Here is a 20,307-nt window from a genome sequence, read left to right on the forward strand (position 1 = left end):
GTCCTCAAATGGCTCTGCGCTGTCTGCTCGCTGTAATTACAGCCAATTACGCAGCGATAACGCGCCCCGTGGCCGTCGTCGTCGCAACGTAAATATGGTTTAAACATGCTGGAAGTTACTAGTTTCTTTACTTTTCAGTCCAATGAATAAAAAAATAAAAACTGTAAAAAAAAAAAACAAACTCAGGGTGACGTTTCTTGATATGTTATCTACAATATTTCCACAGCTTAGTCGGATTTAAACATTTTATTTGTGCTGTGCGCGACATCCAACTTTAGATAGATTTAATTAGAAAAAAATCACTTATTTTAATATTCAATTATTAAAAAAAAAAAAAAAAAAACCTTTTCCAGCACAGTGGGGGAAAATAGGTTTTGTGGACAGATAAAGCAAACGGAGGAAATGCAGTAAAAGTGATGTTTGCAGGAGTATTTCTGCACGCTGCACACACGCCTGCTGCTGCCCCGCAATTTACTATAAAATGCGCACATGTGTGCACTTTATATGCGGCGTCATAACTCATCACGCAGGTGGAAATTGAAAGTGGTGGACTGTGATTTGTGTTTTCTTTTTGTTTTTTCCCTTGTTGAAACGGACTCATACCAGTTCGTCTAAATTACAACCTTTTATTTCATTGCGCAAAAGTCCCTACTTGTGTTGTCAGCGCGTAAATCGTGTCTCACTTCGTGCTAAATCCAATGTTTAACTGCATTAAAACAACAACAACAACAACAAAACATAAAACACCACATGGCTTTGGGACCCGTGGCGCCACCCGGTGTCAGAAAAGAGAAAACGCGGGGCCTTAAAAAAAACTCCCTCCAAATCTCCAAAAGTTGATTCTGTTCATCTGGACGTAGCGTTTTGTGGGAGAAACGTTTCGTCACTCATCCAAGTGACTTCTTCAGTCTCAGCTGACTGCAGGTTTCCCCAATCTTATAAACAGTACATTTGCAGAATGACTGAAACTAGCCCACTGGATGATTGAGCATGCATCAAGACTCCCTCCAAATGGTTTACATGGTGAGTGCTGTCAGTTTCAGTCGTACCAGAGTGGTTTTAAAATATAATACAAAATATTATATCACCCAAACCTTCTTAAAATTTGGAGGAATTGTGACAGTGATCCTGTGTTTAGCATGAACACTTTGTGTCTACATATTGATGTGGCAAAGCAAGAAAATCACCCAAAAGCACAATGCCAAAGTCATGCCTTGTGTTAGAAGGTGTAGCTGTGATTCTCATAATAACTATACCCGAACCAGACAGTCTGTGCTGTGCACACGGCAGTTGGAGTTGGCTGTTTATTTTCACAGTTGAAGGTCTGACCTCAACGCCACCTTTCAGCCTTTATCTAAAAACCCTGGGGGGAGATTTTTACAGATACTGTAAATGTATGACTGGGGTGGTGACCCTTTAATCTGGCCTACTGCCAGAAATATCCCTTTACTCATAAATAATAAACTGGAGGGCGAGTGGAATATGGAGGCCTGTGCCAGCACTAATCTATCTCCATCTCATTATCACGCTGACAGTGAAACTTGCAGATGGCTCAGAGTTCAATTCAAATCTTGGCAATATATTACCTGAGGTTAAAAGAATTTATGTTCTTGCCCAGGTTATGCATGTAGACAGACATTTTCAAGGTGATGTCGTCAGTTTAGAGGTACTGGCAGTACAAATTCCAATCAGTTACCCCACTGTGGGAGATATTGTGGAAGGAATCTGAGGAATTCTAATTAGATCCCAGAGCTACCATCACAAGCTAGACACTCTCTTCACTTTGGGGCACAACGTCCTTTAGGTAATTGTAACAGCTTCTTTAAAGATTATTACTAAACATCTACTGTCATGCACATTAAGGCAGGTACAGCACAACTTTCCATATTTTCCAAAAGAAGGCATACAGTCCAACTACATTTCTGGGTTACCGTTGTGCTGGAGATGCTCCCAGCTGTCACAGTGGGTGGGGTGCACCCTGCACAGGTTGCTAATCTGTCACAGGGATAACACAGGGACAAGCAGACAACCGGTCACACTCACACCTATGCCCAATTTAGAATCTTTACAATGAAAGGCTCCAGCCAGCTGATTCAAACCTATTACTAACCACTGCTCCTCCCTGCCATCTCCAAAATTCAATTCAATTTTATTTATAAAGCACCAAATCTCATCAACAGTCACCCCAGGAAGCCTTATACTGACCCTATAAAAAGGGTACACACTTATTTAAAGATCATTGTTTTAGTTTGGATGTTTTTCCGTCTTATGCCTTTAAGAATATCAAATTCAATATGAACCTTAGTGGTTCTGGGAGGTACTAGAGAATTTTTTTACCCTTTTCTTACTGAATTAAACTGGAATTCCCTATCTTTTGCATATACTGTCTTAAGTTTCATTTGTAAATTGCACTATTTTGAAAATAAAAATAAAAATAATGAGGTTTTAATAAGAAAAAAAGGCTCTTAACTCAATGAAAACACCACAGAGCATCTTTTGGACATTATTTCAATACATTTATTGAAAATGAAACAGGACAGCGAAAGCACATTGCTGAGATGTAGTTTTCAGAAAGAGGTGATGTTAAAAAATATAGAGCACAGAAGTAACTGACCATATAATAGTTCATATCTGCTATGACGATGATCAAACAGTAAGTTAGGTGACACAGAACAGCAGCTGTTTCAGACATTTGCCTTTTTTTGGGAGAGGTTGATCTTGTCACCCAGACTCAGGGCCATCCCCTGTGGAACAAAGGAAAGAGGGTTAGCTGCGACACATGCTACATATTAGCATATTTAAAATACAGTGAAATCCATCAGCATTTGGAGATTAATAAATGCAAATTTTTTGTTAACTGCGTGCATTTAAGGATGAAAGTCCACACTTGGGGTACTTTAGAGAGGCAAAAACTGTGTCACTGTGCAAATACTTGCAGAACTGATCAATTATTTCAAATCAAATCAGTCATGTGATATTTTTACAAATGGATGCATTGCTTTACTGAGGGGAAATAAAGTCCACCTAGCCTTTACCTCTCAGATTCTTAAGAGTTCACGGTGTGGCAGCTGTGACCTACCTGACTTTTAGCTCTAATGCGTATGTGTCCATTGACAGGTGCATCGGGCCCCAGGTGGAAAGGCTTCTCAATGCTGACATTAGCCAGGGCATCTTCTCCAAAGATAGAACGAGCATAAAGGTTGGCCGCCATGAAGCCACAGAAGCCAGACAGAGCCTTGTTTATGAGAGAAGAACGTTGGTTAAGAACAACAAACAACATCACAGTATCTGCACATTCATCTTATAAGGAAGCACTGGCATGTCTTATGTTTACATATATTCTTTATATAGTCAGCACAAGAAACTATCCTGCTATACGGCCGCTAATGATTCTTTCCGATGTGCACTGGTGCCAAAAATTTTAATTACCCTTGTTATTTGTATTTGGGAAAGCTGCCAAGATTTAAAAGGTTGTTTACTTTCCTTAGTCTGTGGTTTACAAAATGTTCTCATACCAACCTTTTCAGGAGTCAAACACTTCATGTTGGTGGACTTGAGGATATGCTGGAGATACTCGTTCAGCTCAGTGATGTTGGTGTTCACTGTCACCTACAATAAAGAAAGGACAATCAGTGCTCAATGTTAGTTGAATGTGCATCAACTAAACCCATTTAAAAAAAGAGAGAGAGAGAGAGAGAGAGAGAGAGAGAGAGAGAGAGAGAGAGAGAGAGAGAGAGAGAGAGAGAGAACTTTTAACATGTCCCACTTTTTGCAAAACGAGTCAGCTTTCAGGAATGTGTTTTAACCCCTTAAGTTTACCTTGTTTTCCCACTCAAACTCTGCCCACATCTGTCTGAATTCTGCATCAGTGCAGGAGGCTGGCTGGATGTAGTCCATGATGTCAATATGGATGTCGCTGAGGACAACGCAGTTTCTGTCGCTAGCAGCTCCTGACACATCGTAGACTGAAAAGAAGAATCCAGACATCCCCACAATTAATTTAAAAAATGCATTTAGAGAAAAAAAAGAAAGAAAAAAGGTGTGACTTGAGATGTGATGCTAAAAATAGTCAAAAATTCTTTTACCGATGTTTCCAAATATAATGCCATTCTCTGTTGATGCCACCTTCACATTGGCCTTGATGTTAGCAAAATCATGAGGTGCCAGAGTTAAAGGTGAAGGCTTCTCAACCAACTTAAGATCGCCTGCAGGACAGAAAGTTGAATTACATTATAGTAGAAACCCAAATGTGTACAGCCTAAATGAGAGAAAAAAAACATATTTTCACAGAAGTTGAAAAAACTACACTAACCTAAAGTGGCCAGCTCAAGTGTGCAGTTCTGAAGAGTATCACTGGTCTGATTGACCACCAGCACATCCAGCACAATGTCATACTGGTTCACATGAACGTAGGCTTCAGCATAGACTGGATCTGAGAAGCCCGTCAGCTGGGTCACCTAAGTTGGACAAAATGCATTCATTTAATGATTAATAAACAACCTAGTACAAGCACTCCCTAAACACTAGTTTATTATCTTTTAATAACCTATTAAAAGCAAAGCATGTGCACAAGAAGGGCTTCAGCAGCGGTTGCTGCCATGTTGCCAATAATATGAAATAATATGAACAGTAAATAAGTTAGACTAAGCCGTAAACTTGAAATGCACGCAAACAGCAATAATCAGTCCCTTTCCCTCTTTTTCTGTTCAAAAGCACTACTCCAACATTATCTCTCACATTAATTTCCAGTTTCCTTTTATGGAAAGGCTTTTAGGGGTTAAGTATGGTGCACCTTGTTGAGTTTCGATGCCAGAGGATCGGCGGCCTCCTTCCTCTGAGTGTTGCCCATAGCAGCCAGCAGGCTGAGCTGGAACTGGTCCTCCTTGGAAGTCATCTCATTTTTGGCCGTGAGCTGCATGAAGGATATTGGATCGTCGGCCTGGACCGTTACATTGCGTTTCTCAGACTCTTTCTGTAGTCAGAAGAAGAAACACATGTGGTTATTTTTGGAGGAAATAACAACCCCAATGGAACAACAACAAAAGTATCTATAATGTAGTCTAGTATAGTGAAAATAACACAGCATAGCAAGTTACAAAAAAGACATAAGAAACAGTTGTTCAACAGAAAGAGAATAAAAACAGATGTTATTGTGCAGAACTAAGAGAAACTGGAAAGACAGAGACAATGCTGCTGTCAAGAGAAACTGGTGCACTATAAAAAAAAAGTTTTCCATCAGTCCCAAAAGTCTTATGTGTATACACATCAGGTTTAAATGATCATCTAGGGGTGTGATATTACTACACTCCTCCTTAGACCTATCAGGGTGCAGGCTCTTGAAAACAAAAGTTGGCTTATAAACATATCACAGGTTTCGTATTAAATTTGGCACCAAAAATTTGCTCATTTTCTGTGTAACGAGGTTGGTGAGTTTTAGGTCAACTTTCATTACCTTCTGTGACAGCTTCTCTTCCTCCAGCCTGACAGCCAGCATGTGTGACAGGGATCTGCGACACTCCTTGTTGAAAATGTCATTCATAAGTGGTGAACACTCTGACAGGACCTTCAGGCACAGTGAGATGCGATCCACATCGTCGTCTGTAATTGGCTTCTTGGGCAGAGAGCACTTACCCAGGTGCAGCACAGTGACCATGATCAACATGGCCTCTGCAACAAAAGACTGCAAGGGGGGGCACCAAGACAGCAGGGGTCAGAAGAAGCAAAGGTAGGGCAAATTATTAAAAGTGCTTTTATTGAAATGAAGGAAGAATAACTTACATTTTGCTTCTTTTTATCTTGAACAAGAGCAACATAGCGCAAAGCCACTTTGGTCAGCGTTGTGGCCAAAGAAGCTGCCACATAGAAGTCTCCATCCATTAGGAAGCCTCTGAGTGGAGGTCTGGAACAACAAATTCTTAATGAGCGAGGTGGATGGAAAATTCAGCACAATGAAGGGTATACAGTGTTAGCAAAATGCTTTTCCTCCATGATGTCCAGTGTTTACCTGTCTTCCTCCTTCTTTGAAGGCCTGGAGGAGCTGAGGGCACTCTGTGTCACATAAGTGCCCATTTCTGTCACAAGTTTCTGAGCTGGAGCTGCGCTCACTTCATCTTCTGGCTTCACCTCACCGGTCTCCTTCTTAATCTCATTCTCCACAATTGGGATCTGTCCCGGGGAGAGACAATTATAAACGTTTTAATCAAAATAGCGTGCGTTACTTGTAATTCTGACAACAATGAACAAACATACCTCTCCCAAGGACCTGCGAACTTCTGTCATCACACTCTGGATGTCTTCCTTGGTGCTGCAGTATTCTCCTAAGATCCACAGTGCCCCCCTGTAAATCCTGAAACAGGACAATTGTGATGAACTTTATAAACAATCACAGTGCTACACAATCAAAGAGTAAGTAGTGACTTCCCTTTAGCAAGCACAGCCTATACAATGGTTTCTTAACCACGAATTGACTTTCATCTGCTCTTTAGACTCATCAGGATTACTTACTTGACAGTTCTGATGGCATGAAAGACTTCCAGCATCTTCTCGATGATCAGGGGTCTCAAGTTGTCAAACCTCTGAATGGCTTCCCGCACAAACTCCAGCACATCGGCAGCAGCTGCCTCATTAGTGTCACTCAAGAATTCCATCAGCTGTAAAACATCAACATATAGAAAATGTTTAGAAAATGTTTTATTTTAAAGACCATTTATGATAAAAATGTATATTTAGAAATCTAAAGATATCACGAGAATCTTAAAAGGAAATAAGAGGAAACTCACCACAGGTATGACATTGGCTGCCATGTCAGGAAAACGCACGCTACACGAGTGGAGGGTGCGCACCAAGAGCTGCCTGTACTTATCAGTGTCTTCATGCTCTGTTACGTTGTTTGTTTTGATCACCTCTTTCTTCAAAACAATCACCAACTAGCAGCCAGACAGAAGTCACTACTTTAACACTGTATTCCAGTTTTTCTAGGTGTCAATGGAAAAACAAAAAAAGCAACAACAAAAATACACAAAAGCTGCAAATGTCAACAGACCTCTTCTACATTACGGGATGAAACAAGGTCCAGCGCCAGCTGTAAGGTCTTCTTTCTGACTTCCAGGTCAGGAGTGCTTAGAACACGCAGGATGTCCATCACAAGGTCCTGAATGAAAACGTATTAGTGAGACCCAATTTTTAACACAGTTGGTACTGACACATAACAATTTTTGTATATTTTCTAATAAATTTTATGATCTCAAAAAGACTTCTTTTGGGTACTGTTAGAGTTTGTATTGTTGATTGTCATTTATGCTTAGAAATATTTACTTATATATGCTTAGAGTTTTGTAATTAGTTGTAGATTGGTAGAGGTTTTGATCCTTGATAGTCTGCAAACTTTGTGTGTATTAGACAGCACTTTGGGAGCATGAGAGGTCATACCGTGTCTTATTATTTTATGGTAGGATTAACGTAGTTGCGTCTGTTCTAGTCTAAGTGCTCTTTGTTTAGATGAACTGCAGGACTTCCTCACCGTGTTATCTAGGATGAACCATCTAGGGTGAGGGGGAGGCTACCCTCTTCCTGACCAAGGATGTTTGACCCTTTGATCAGCAGTCCACACACACACACACACACACACACACACAGTATTCTTTGTTCACATGTATACCTATGTAAGATGTTATATGTTAATGACCCTATGCATATTCATGTAACCACAATAAAAGGAGTGCTGTGGGGAAACCTGGCTGAGAGTCTGACAGTGGTCAAGTGGTGGAACGACGCTTGGCTCCAGCCAGGTCTCCCTCATGCATGAGTAACCAGAGAACTTTGGTGCCTTGAGTCTTGCTTTTTGCTGTGTAGCAGATTGTCCTTAACGTTCCAGCGAATAGGTTTATGTTACAAACCTATCATTAATTGGTCCTTCGAGAGCCGGATCCCTGGGGTCGACGTTCACCGAGGGGAAAAGAGACACACCGAAAGACTGACGTCAGCCAGGACTTATAGAGGTCCTGCAACAAAGTCCTGAGGCGTGAGAATTCGTCATCGGGCCGGTGGATTAGCCGTCTGTTTTTTTTCTCCTCGATGGATGGCGATTGATGGGATTCGGGACTGACGCTACACGCAATAAGCAACTCCAAGTAAGAAAAAAAAAAAAAAAAAAAAAAAAAGAGTTTATAGCTATAATTACGTCTTCACCGCTCAGTGGGGTGTTGCCCGTGGCCGCTCAGTGGGGCTAAAATTCGCCGTCTAAGTGGGGCGATGTACAAGGCCGCTCAGTGGGGTTTTTTTGTACAGAAGCATTAAGTCGCAGAGTTGCGCAGTTCGAACTTTTTTTGGTTCGCCGTCTTAGTGGGGCGAAATACAGACCGCTGTGTGGGGTACTGTAGTGAGTTCTCCACCGCTCAGTGGGGTGTTGAGAAGTTCCGCGGGGTCCAGATTGTGCTGGACAGTAGGCCTATTTTGTGTTGTTGTCATTGTCGTCGTCGTTGTTGTTGTTGTTGTGTGTGCGGAGCAGAACATGTGGTCTGTGACACCGACTGTTGTTGTTATCACGGGTTTCTAAGCAACCAAGAGTGAGTCGGAGGGAGACAGACGTTTGTGCTGGACTTTGCTCCTGGCAGCACAAAGTATTTATGTAAAAAAGAGAGGGAGCGACGGCTCCACAGCTGCGCGGGTTCACGCGAGCGCGGTCACGCGGGTTTCACGCGGACCTGAGCCGTGCGGTTAATCGCAGGCTTAAAAATGGAGGAGATTCAAATGTTAGAAGTTTTCAGAAAACACACCAGCCTTGGAGAGCTGTGGAGAAGGCCAGCCCACATCAGCAGCACTTAAGATATGCTCTGGTGAATGGCTTTCCCCCCACCCCTTGCTGACACAATGTTTATTCTTTAGCTTGCCCTGATCGACAACAGCCTGTGTGCCAGACCATAGATTTAATTGAGGTGGATAGTTGTTAAAAGTAATCTACATTAAGCTTGTGGTTGCTTAAATTCAGTACAATGACATGTGAGGTGAAGTGATATAGGTAAATATTTAAACTAATGATGTGCATAGAGGCACTTGACCTGTGTGAAAGACTGTCGTCTTATTATGAGCCATTGTTGAGATATAGAGCACATCTGTGAAAACAACTAATATGCTCAACCCTGTATGAAACATCTAAAAATACATGATGGAGAAGCTGTGTTGAATATGTAAGTGTAAGACTTTGCCACTGTGGGCAGAGCATGCAACTACTGTGTGATGTCGCGTTGCAGTTTTGTTTTTGTTTTTTGAGCTGATGAGCAAGCTACACATTATCAGATCAAGAGCTGTCTGAGAACTACTCAAAGAGAGGGAAACAGAGAGTGTGCAGCGTTTCCATGAGCAGTTTTTCTGCACCTTGACTCGTGTGTGTGTGTAGCATCAGCATCATGTTTTTGTTTATTTGTTTTGTTGGATTAAAAATAATTAAATAAACTGGTGATCATGCTTATGGATCACCATGGCACATATCTCCAGCCATATGGTTTATTTATGCAGATGAAAAAGTGAGTGTGAATGTGTCTGACATCACAGTGTTTTTGTGCACTGTGCAAAAGTGATTGCCTCTGATTGTGAGTGAGAGCGGTGATTTTGCAGACCACCAGCTATTGTGAAGAAAAAAAAAAGAGTGAAAAAGAGACAAATTACTACATTGTAGACGAAGAGAAATAATCATAGGAAAAAGGTTTTGTGTTGATCAGCCGAAAAACAACTACAATGTCATTTTCTGCTTTTAAGAAAGGATTGTTCACACAAACACAGACAGAGAGAGAGAGAGAGAGAGAGATGTGTGTTGATTAAGCAGTGATGATAATAATGAACATGTCTTAGTTTGTCACTTTCAGGTGAAAAGCAGACCTGAATCAATTTTCCACATGCAGCAGTCGGAAGAAAGTTATAGTTTAACATCATTGGAAACATGCAGGCCAAGTTTCTGGCTGACTTATTTACAGTGCCATGTGTTTCTCAACCTCACAAGCGAGCTCACTCCTCCCTGAAGATAAGGAATGCAGCTCCAAAGCAATAACATGATAAAGAGACAGCAGCAAGTCCTGAGCACAAAAAGTCCCAGCAAAGCAGCAGCAATGTGGATAAACAGCAGCAGAAGAAGAAAGCAAACCCATCTTCCTGTCTGATTGGTTGAATTTCACGGAGGGGCGAGCAAGATGGCAGCGTGAAGAGGAGTTTTTGTTTGAGTTCTCAGCACGAGACACTTATTTGACGTCTTTCTGGCCTTCGGGACTTTTTTGGAGATCAGCGCGCTAAACTTGCTGGATCTGAGGCCAGGGTCTGCGGCGGCAGCATGTTGAAATGCTCAAAAAGGACTGAGTGACTCGGGCAAGCCACATGCGGCTAGCGACATGAAAGAAATGGACCCTTCATGATGCGTTCAACGTGCCAGCGCTGTGGTGGGAAAGGCTCCATCATAAACACGCCCTGCGCCCTGCGCCGAGGTTCAGGCCAAGAAGAAGAAGACGATGACTTCCAAGCCCAAGAAGGTCGGCCTCAGCGTGGGCGAGCTGATTGTGAAAGCCGTGGCCGCTTCCAAGGAGCGCAACGGCCTGTCCGTGGCCGCTCTCAAGAAGGCTCTGGCTGCCGGAGGCTATGATGTGGACAAGAACAAGGCCCGTGTCAAGACCGCCATCAAGAGCCTGGTGGCGAAGGGCACTCTGGTGCAGACCAAGGGCACCAGGACCTCCGGATCCTTCAAGATGAACAAGGCTACTGAGAGCAAAGCCAAGAAGCCCGCCGCGGCCAAAGCCAAGAAACCGGCAGCAGCTGCTAAGAAGTCGCCCAAGAAGGCAGCAGCAGCACTTCAGCTACTAGACAGGACAAAGCTGAAGGAGAACTGCCGGGACTGTTGAAGTGGGAGAGGACAAAAGAGTGAGAGGACAACAGAGTGAGAAGACTAGGTGAGAACACATAGGAATTATTTAATGTGGGAAATCAAAATTTGGGTTAGCAAACCTGGGGAAAAGAAAACTGACTGCTTAAGTTGGAAAATTGAGACGGAGTCTGAAACATTGCGAAAATAGAAACATATACAAAATCACACACACACAAGCAGAACATGCATTAACCCTACTAACAATTCCAAACACAAAATGACTCATGAAGACTCATAGCACATTAGTTAAGAAATGATTAAATAATAGCAGAGAAATGTGTAGAAAAGGCAGCTTTAAGAACATGCTCTGCTGGAGATGCAGCTCCACAGACATGCATTTGACCTGCCTAATAACACAAACACCCATGCAATGAAAATTAGCTTGTTATCTTTCATCAGTGTTAAATTAGTGTCAATTTAGCAGACACTTGTTATTAAATACTGAATGTATCCAATGCAAAAAATTGACTCTCCAGGTTGCAGGACAACAGTTTAACTTTTGTGGGAAAAAAGATCCTGGTTTGACCAACCAGTGATCAGACAATAAATTTAGTTGTTAAAATGGTAAATTGGGAGAAGCTTCCTGCTTGATTAATGCAGCACATGTAATTTACTGTATGAGGGAAATTGTCTTTTGTGATACTATTTTGAACATGCTTTTCTGTTGTCCTGTCAACTTAGTGGGTTAATAGCTGATATGCAAATTAGTTGATCGGTTTTAGATTAATGAAAGGTGACTGAATTCTAGTATGAGTGAATGAGATGTGTTGGAGTTGTTGTGTGTTGAGTGGAGACTCTAAAACACTGAGTTTCCTGTTTTGATGTGCGAGTGAATCCTGTATTTAGATACACAACTCTGAATACATCAGAACAAACGTCTTTTGTGAAGTGCATGACAGCATGTCACATGTTTTATGATGAAGGGAAAAAGGAAAAATTGAATAAAATAGATCTGTGGCTTAAATGAGTGAAGAGCACAGACCGGGTGATTAAACTCATAGCTAATATGACATTAGGGTTATGTTGTGTGTTGTGCAGTTGATGGTTGGTTTGGAGTGAATCTAGCTGATGATTCTTCTCCTGTTGTGAAGATGATGAGGAGTTTGTGTCATGACTTAACAAGGCCTTTTTATTTTGATACTTTCACAGTGCACTGAGAGTTTGGTTTGATAATCTCTGTTATTTTTTATTTTTCATTTTTGAACAAGCACTGATTTTTGCTTGTGAATTTCTTTTCTTTGAGCAGATCTGCAAGTCGGGAATTAAAAGCGTTACACGTCGTCAAGAAAATTGTTGCAAGTGAGTTTCTCCACATTTAAAATGGGCTCAGGAGAAAGCCACTTATTTGGGACAATTAGGAAATGAGAGTCCCCCCCCAAAAAGGATTCAACGAGGAAATCCAGTCTAAATTATTTTTCTTTTTGAAATAACGTCGTTTTGCTGAGCGTGGAAACGAATGCGATGATAATTTCCACAATTAGCAAAAGAAGGAACCACTGAGTGAATGAGTAAGAATTTTAAAATAACTGACTGACTGACTGAACATGATTGTGTGAAGCTAACCCCCACCTGACAAAGGTGCAGATGAACCCATGTGTTTCCTTTTACAGGAGCAGAAAGATGACAGCAACACTCGAGGTTGCATGATGATTTAACCTTTTAAATGCCATTTTCTGTGTCTGTGCATTTATCAGGTGTGTTATTCATAGGCTTGTGTTGCTCACAGAGATAACTGTGACAAAGTATGCATACGCCTGCGCAAGCGCTAATATTTGCATTTTCTTTTCTTACAGCATGCCAGTTCTTCATGTGAATTGATGATGCGATTTATACCAGGACAACTGGTTGATGTTTTTTCCTACTACAGGATTTCTGGGTTTATGTGTGAGGAAAACTGTGTTTACAGGTTATGAGTGGTGATGCTGTTGCATTGTGTTGATGGGAAAATGTGAAGGGTACTTTGGTAATGTGAATAACATGTGTGAAATTTCCTGTGTTGAGAACTGGTGTTACTTCTTTCCACAGCTATAGATGGCTAACTTTATGGTGTTTTTATGGCACCTCTGGAACCTGTTGACCTGTGTCTGACCTCTGTCTGACTACAGTCAATGTGTATTGCTAATGTTAGTTTCTTTGAGAATGCTGTGGAAGATTCAGCTGAAACGGACAAGTGACATGAGTGAAACAAATAAGAGTTTACGTGTTTATGGAATAGTTTGTTGTGGGCTCTTTGCTGGCCACTTTGAGCCCATAATAATAATAAATAATATATGAGTGGAGTGACTTTGCTTAAGAGCAGTCACCGATTACATTAATGTTGCCTGAGTACATGGGGTGATCCATGTCTGAGGCGACTTATGAAAATAATTGTAGTTTACTGATTTGAGAAAACCTGCACATGACACTTGTCTTGCTGATGTTGAATGCTTCTTGTCCTTATGATACAATTGTTTACAGGTATGGAGTTTGATTTTACTTCCAGATTTTGTTTTCCAGGCCATGATGGTGTGTATGCAGGCTCCTGGGAGAGCCAGGTGTTAAGCAAACTTAATATGCAAAGCACACTAACATTTTCATTGCAGGATTATAGGTCCAGGGTGGTGCTGCTCCAGGGGAGGAGATGCCCTGATGTTGCCTGGGATATGATCTAGCTAATCTTTTTCTTTAAGACTGGAATCCAGGTTTGGTGAGTTGACGCATGGGTGTGTCCATGCGTCAAGAGGAGGGGTCCAAGGATTAACATTAAACAATGTTTTTTATTATTGTTGCAGTGATTTGTGTGATTAGCCGTTTATTTACAAGTATTAAACCTATGCAAGTGGTGCACCCATGTTCAGATGAGGCTTTGATGGCCTATAAGTGAAGTTCACTGAACTAAAGAATGTGGTTTGATGATTGTTGACATACTCTCCAAATAGTTTGTCTTCCTAGCAAGGAAATACAGGTGCAGCAGTAATCTCCTGAGAAATCTTCAGAGACCCAGTGAGAAGCGTGAACCATTCCAGGCATAGCTGACAGCCAGGCAGTGGTTGAGGTCAAAGATCAAGCTGGTTGGGGCCCATCATGAGATCAGACCTTGGAGCCACAGCAAGGACCATGAAACTGCCTGCAAAATAGAGGAGAGGATCGTCCACAAGATGGGAGCTGAGGCCAGGAGAGAGGCTTCAGGAGGATCAGAGATCATCTTCAGCACAGCAGACATCACACAGAGAGCTGTGCTACTGAGCTTCCAGGAGATTTTAAATAAAATGAAAGATTCAATATTGACGCTGAGGAAGACGACTAAGGTGTACGACGTGCTCTGCCTTAAACCTTCAGCAGCGTTGGAACATAAACACTCAGGGGATGAGGAGCGTGCCAAGCTCCATCGACAGTGTAGAAGGAGTTCGAGGATGACATCATGATTCTGTGAAAGCACAGGAACCAGAAGCTATGGTGGTGATAACAGCAGTTTCCTATGAACATCACCTAACGCTGTGCCACTGTACTGTGCATACGATGACACTCTGAAGGCTGCTGGGATCATAATAGCAGTAAGACAACCCTGCACCCTTTCCACAGAGGTGTTTTCTGCAGAGTATGGACAATGAAGGACAATGAAGGAGTCATAAATATCCCCCTCACAGGACGAAGGCCTGAAGTGAGGTAATGGGAGGCCATAAAACTAGAGTGCTGAGAGGTCTGCAGCTTTGGAAATAGCTGAGAACCATGTTGACAAACAACAAAACCAACTGGTATGTTTGAATGTTTATTCTACATACATTTGGACTCTGGTCCTATGGACAACGATGGAAACAACTGGAAGAGACATTCATGACGCCCTGCAGAACTCAAACCACTCTGCAGAGAGACATGTGATGTGCACACCTGGAGGAAGCATTACCAAGCTGAGATGTTTTTGAAAATGTTACTTTTTTATTTTCACTATTAAATTAACAATTTCTTTGTTTGCTCGTAAGATGCAGTTTGCCATGAGATGAGCTCAATGAATGGGATAACTGCTAATACATTTGTTAGACTGTGTACCTTTTCAGTAATTTAGGGTGATTTGACATATGCTGAGTATAAAAATGTTTGCATTGAAACTGTCAGACATGAGGTATTCATACCTGGGAACTTTTCTAGCATAAAGGTCAAGAACGGGGGAATGTTAGAGTTTGTATTGTTGATTGTCATTTATGCTTAGAAATATTTACTTATATATGCTTAGAGTTTTGTAATTAGTTGTAGATTGGTAGAGGTTTTGATCCTTGATAGTCTGCAAACTTTGTGTGTATTAGACAGCACTTTGGGAGCATGAGAGGTCATACCGTGTCTTATTATTTTATGGTAGGATTAACGTAGTTGCGTCTGTTCTAGTCTAAGTGCTCTTTGTTTAGATGAACTGCAGGACTTCCTCACCGTGTTATCTAGGATGAACCATCTAGGGTGAGGGGGAGGCTACCCTCTTCCTGACCAAGGATGTTTGACCCTTTGATCAGCAGTCCACACACACACACACACACACACACACACAGTATTCTTTGTTCACATGTATACCTATGTAAGATGTTATATGTTAATGACCCTATGCATATTCATGTAACCACAATAAAAGGAGTGCTGTGGGGAAACCTGGCTGAGAGTCTGACAGTGGTCAAGTGGTGGAACGACGCTTGGCTCCAGCCAGGTCTCCCTCATGCATGAGTAACCAGAGAACTTTGGTGCCTTGAGTCTTGCTTTTTGCTGTGTAGCAGATTGTCCTTAACGTTCCAGCGAATAGGTTTATGTTACAAACCTATCAGGTACCATTCCTTTCCTTTTATGGTTTCTGTAGTGAAAGAGCCACTAACAACTTTATTTGTTAAGTGCTAGAAAAACTAATAAAAGCCATTATGAGACGTACCTGGAGCACACGCTCATGAGTGGGATGCTCCTTCAGTTCGATGAGACGATCAAGAACGATCAGTTTCACATTATTGTCACTCTCCTTGATGATCAAATCAATGTAGCACTGGGCAGCAGCCTAGAGTCCAACAAAGCACAGAATGCATACAGGCTTTAATAAAGCAAAGATACCAATCTATCTAAACGTAATCCAATGTATAAAGCACTGTATAAATGATACAAGACATACACACAACCACTGAAACACTGATGACGTACCTTAATGGCTGTGGGAGCGCTGGAGAGTGTTACAAGGGTGCCAGCAGCCTCATACTTAACCGCCGGGCTGGAAGACTGCAGCAGGTTGTAAATGCAACGGATAAAACGGGCACGCTCAGAAGGGTTAGCATGGCAAACCTAACAGAGGGGAAAAAAGAAAAACAACAAGAACTTGGATGTGAAATCATCCATTGTGCTAAAAGGTTTAGATATGACCACCACAAGCTGTGACTCACTTTGTAAATCAGCTCCACAATAACCAGCTGGAGGATGTCTCCAAAAGTGTGAACTTGGTCAATACATGTGCTGAGGTAGTCCAGAGCTCGATCCTGCAACATATAAATGCATGAATGACAAGGTGTGAGATAGACCTTTGGCATATTTACTGTATGACTAAAAGTAAAAGTAGAAACAGTAAGAAAAGAACAGACAATATGCTACAGACCTGGTCTGCATGAATCAGCATCATGAAAGCATTTCTCTTACAGCTGGCATCTTTCTCATTGACCAGGAAATCATGGATCAGCTCTGGAGCATCTGGGATGAGATGTTCAAAGTTCCTACAAAACAAACAGAGCTGGTTGTTGTTCATGATGAATACAGTTCAAAATTTATACGTTATAATATTTAGCAGCTAGTACCTGTAGATTGTGTAAATGGCCAGGACAGCGTTACGGCGCACATAACTGTGGCGGTGCTCCAGGCAGGCCCGGATCGCTGGCATGAGAGGCTCAAGCAACTCAGACTCCTTCAGCTTGCACAGGAAACGCAGAGTGGAGCCACGGATGAACTCATTGGGATGCTGCAGGTCCTGAAATAGAAGAAATATTTAAAATTAGAATTGCTGAACTGATTTTTTTTAACCTTTAGTTTTCCCCCATTGCTATAGTTATGCAGTAATAAATAGTGTAACCTGATGTGTATATTTAAAAATGCACTGTTTATAGCAGCTGATAGTATATCACTTAGATTACCTTCCTGTAGGCATCACAGACCAGGATCATCTCCTGAAGGAGTTTGCCATCAGGAGTTGTTTTGGGAACAATCTCCCAGAAAACCAGCAGCAGCTTCTTGATGGTGTGGTCTTGAAGCGGCAGCACAAAACGGATTATAGTCATCAGCAGTCCCGGCAACTTCTCGCCATTCAGGATCATGATGATGACCTTCTTCAAGGCTTCAGTTTTGGCCTTGATCTCTCCCTTTTCTAAAGAAAGATTATTATATTTAGCATAGCAATCAGTTATTATTTAAACTAGTCTTCATCGAATTAAATTCATCTGATACTAAACTTCACCAAAAACTCTCAAAGGACGTTGTGAGGTTTTACCCCCCAAAGGACACTGACTTATTTGCACGTTAATGCAAAAAAAGTTAAACCAATCCTGATCAAAGCTTGATGTCATACATCAACAATGCTTCTTTGAATCAAAATTAATCTATAAAAAAAGATTTGAACTGTTTTTCCCCTAAACCAGACATTATATAATGGCCTATAAAAATAACACTCATACATCACAAATGCATTAAGATGTAGAAAAAAGTGGAGAAAGGCTATTTTTCCCTTTGTACTGTATATTGAGGTAAGTTATTAAACTTTACAGCAAATGGTTACCTAGATCTGCCTTTAGGCTGACTTCAGAAGGGGGCTCTGAGTCTGAGGCAACATTGATCAGAGTGTAACAAACGTTCTCTGCAGCCGTCATTTTGCTGCTGTGCTTGTATCAGATTAGAAGAATCCAAATGTATGTTGCTCACTGGATAATACCTATGAAAACAGAAAAAGAACAGATTTCGTCAGTGATGGAGAAAACATTTACACTGGTGAAAAAATCTCAGTGAAGTCAAAACTAACCTAATCTCATGGAATACGTTTGCCAGTTCTTCCTCTTTGTTTATGCTAACTATGATCATCAACATGTTTCCACACAAGATAAAAGCACATAGATTTTATACACACAATTTGATAAAGTCCTATACTTATAATTGATCTATATCTGAAATAAAAGCTGTGGTAGTTTGAGTTAGTCAGATCAAGTTGTTGCCTTTTTGTACACATTTTTTTCTGTTTCCAAATAGCATTTCCCTGGTAATCTGTGGTAGGATAAATTTGTCCTAGAATTTCTCTTGTAGATATTCAGAAACTACAGCACATCAGTCCACTCCCTTAATAGCTCAGCTGCACTGGGTACAGTTTTGGATAAATGTTAAACTTATATTACACATTCTTAAGGCCCTCTGTGGATTTGGTTGCACTATATATCGAAATCTTTTAAATCTGTGATATTTTGCCTTCAAGTCATTGAGGTCATCCTCCCAACAACTGCTCAAAGTGCCATCTTCTCACCTAAAAACTTAAGGTGACTGGACCATCGTTATTGCCCCTAGTCGATGAAGCAGTCTGGCTTCCCGGACAAGAACCTCTAAGGTATACCCAATTTCAGCTGCTTTTAGTAGAGTTCATCATGATTTGGCCAAACGTATTGCAAATGTTTTCCATTGCTTTTTGTGCGTGTGTGGATGTTTTTACCAATATTGAAATCTAATTATGTTTTTATTCTTAGTTTCTCGCTTCTCCTTAACTGCAGTTTTATTTTGCCGTCTGTTTTTGTGAGTTCCATGATTTTAGTTGGGTTCTAGGAGACCTGTATTACAAATGAGTGTGTCAGTAAAGCACTTTGTGCTAACTTCTGTTGCTTTAGAATTTAGCTATAGAGCTACAACTGAATTGCAAAACATACTACTAGCTGAAACCTGGAGAACCAGGTGATTGGTGTTCTACGTCTGGATTAAACCTGAAAACGACAATTACTTCTCAAAATTAAAGTCAGATCAAAGTTTTCAGCTGCTTTTTACGGAAAATCTTGGTTGCCTTCATCACAAAACAGCATAAGCTAACAAGTCAAAAAATAGTGACACGCAGCTAATAAGCTTTCTAACAGGTTAAATGGCGTTACATGCGTAAAGACAAAAATGCTAAAATAGCAAGGTTTTGCTCATTTTTATTAGTTAGTTGTCCCCAAAGCTGGTTTTTCTAGGTTAAAACACAGAACCAACTGCTGACTATCAAGAATTAGCTGACAGGAGTTTAGCTTTTGCTTCGGTTAGCAATGAAATGGAGGACAGTAACGTTAGCTAACGAGCTTATGAGTTACCACCAGACAGCGAAACAAATGTCACTCATGTTGGTTAAAAATAAGTCCCAAAACCTACCTATCTGCAGGACTATTATCCTCCCAGGTGACCTTCGATGTGCAGTTTGAGATATTTACATCTGTAAAATTTCTCAAAAGCTCCCGCAGGCGAGCTCTCACTCCCTCGGCTCTGCACTACTTCCTAGTGACGTGGAAGATTACTTTACCGAGAGCCACATCACTGCTACCGTGCGCCACAAGGCTCAAACCGAACGCCTGTGCAACACAAACGCAAAAAAATGAAAAAATAAAATAAAATAAAATCAATCAGTAAACAAAAAGAAAATCTAACAAGCTGGTCCTCTCTTTCTGCTTAACAATAACACGAGAAAGGCCGTTAATCTTATACTGCCAACTTTAAATGAATATATTGTTATGTATGTTGTCTGTCACCTTGTTTCTATGGTTGAGATACGTTTACTTTTTTAAGCTGTTTTGTAAGTAAGTAAGGCATTATAGTTAACTAAAATTAAACTAAAACAACACAATGAATAAATAATTCTTGCCCTCATAAACATGAAGCAATAATGTTGAGTGAAATGCAAATGAAATATATAAAATCAACAGTTTATGTATCCAAATAATGAATCATTAAGAAAAAAGTAATGGGTATAAACTGAATGCATACCAATCAAGTACATTTAATTAGACCATATTCCATTAAATTTTACATTTTACATTTTACAGTTATGTAAGAAATTACGCGGAACACATACTTAAAATCAAATTATTAAAGTTAGCATTTTGGGGATAAATATTTTTTGACAGTAGATTTGTCAACGAATTTAAAAAAATAAAAACTATAGTTTAGTTTTTTTTTTTTAAATTACAATTATTTTGTCAACTTGGAAAGCTAACTAAAAATTTGGTTAAAAAGAAAAAAGAAAAAAAAGAAAAAGTGATGATGATGGCTTTGATAGACATGCTAATTGAGACTTTGGGTATCTACAGGTCTCCTTTCAAAAACATATGTGTTTTTTAATAGTAATACCCACCTGCTGAAGTCTGCCTAATCTCACCTTGATAAACCACCTACACACTACACCTACAAGAGCTGCTCAGGCATAG

At 40.7% G+C, this 20,307-nt stretch overlaps 1 protein-coding gene across 1 annotated transcript; it reads right to left on the reverse strand.

The window, feature by feature from the left end:
• Positions 1-2,505: 2,505 nt before the first annotated feature.
• Positions 2,506-19,379, reverse strand: copb1 (COPI coat complex subunit beta 1). Its single transcript, XM_085342373.1, has 22 exons — positions 19,259-19,379; positions 17,661-17,813; positions 17,023-17,252; positions 16,690-16,859; positions 16,494-16,608; positions 16,285-16,377; positions 16,049-16,186; positions 15,789-15,908; positions 7,043-7,150; positions 6,780-6,926; positions 6,505-6,650; positions 6,250-6,346; positions 6,005-6,165; positions 5,779-5,899; positions 5,453-5,680; positions 4,793-4,972; positions 4,313-4,457; positions 4,086-4,205; positions 3,820-3,965; positions 3,520-3,609; positions 3,080-3,235; positions 2,506-2,744 (listed from the first exon to the last, which is right to left on the reverse strand). The coding sequence occupies exons 2-22, from the start codon at positions 17,749-17,751 to the stop codon at positions 2,685-2,687; spliced, it is 2,862 nt and encodes a 953-aa protein (XP_085198499.1). The 5' UTR covers positions 17,752-17,813; positions 19,259-19,379; the 3' UTR covers positions 2,506-2,684.
• Between the last annotated feature and the right edge of the window lie 928 nt (positions 19,380-20,307).

Source organism: Diplotaxodon limnothrissa, linkage group LG1 (assembly GCF_057381915.1).
Source record: "Diplotaxodon limnothrissa isolate DT_005_m linkage group LG1, D_limnothrissa_male_GT1.1, whole genome shotgun sequence".
NCBI lineage: Eukaryota > Metazoa > Chordata > Actinopteri > Cichliformes > Cichlidae > Diplotaxodon > Diplotaxodon limnothrissa.

Bases quoted from the DNA above. Each gene is read 5' to 3' on its own strand.
- copb1 (XM_085342373.1), bottom strand. From the start codon at position 17,751: ATGACGGCTGCAGAGAACGTTTGTTACACTCTGATCAATGTTGCCTCA. The intron at 3,610-3,819 runs GTAAACTTAAGG...TCTTTATTGTAG, and splicing joins AGTTTGAGTGGGAAAACAAG to GTGACAGTGAACACCAACAT. The intron at 3,236-3,519 runs GTTGGTATGAGA...CTCATAAACAAG, and splicing joins AGTGTTTGACTCCTGAAAAG to GCTCTGTCTGGCTTCTGTGG.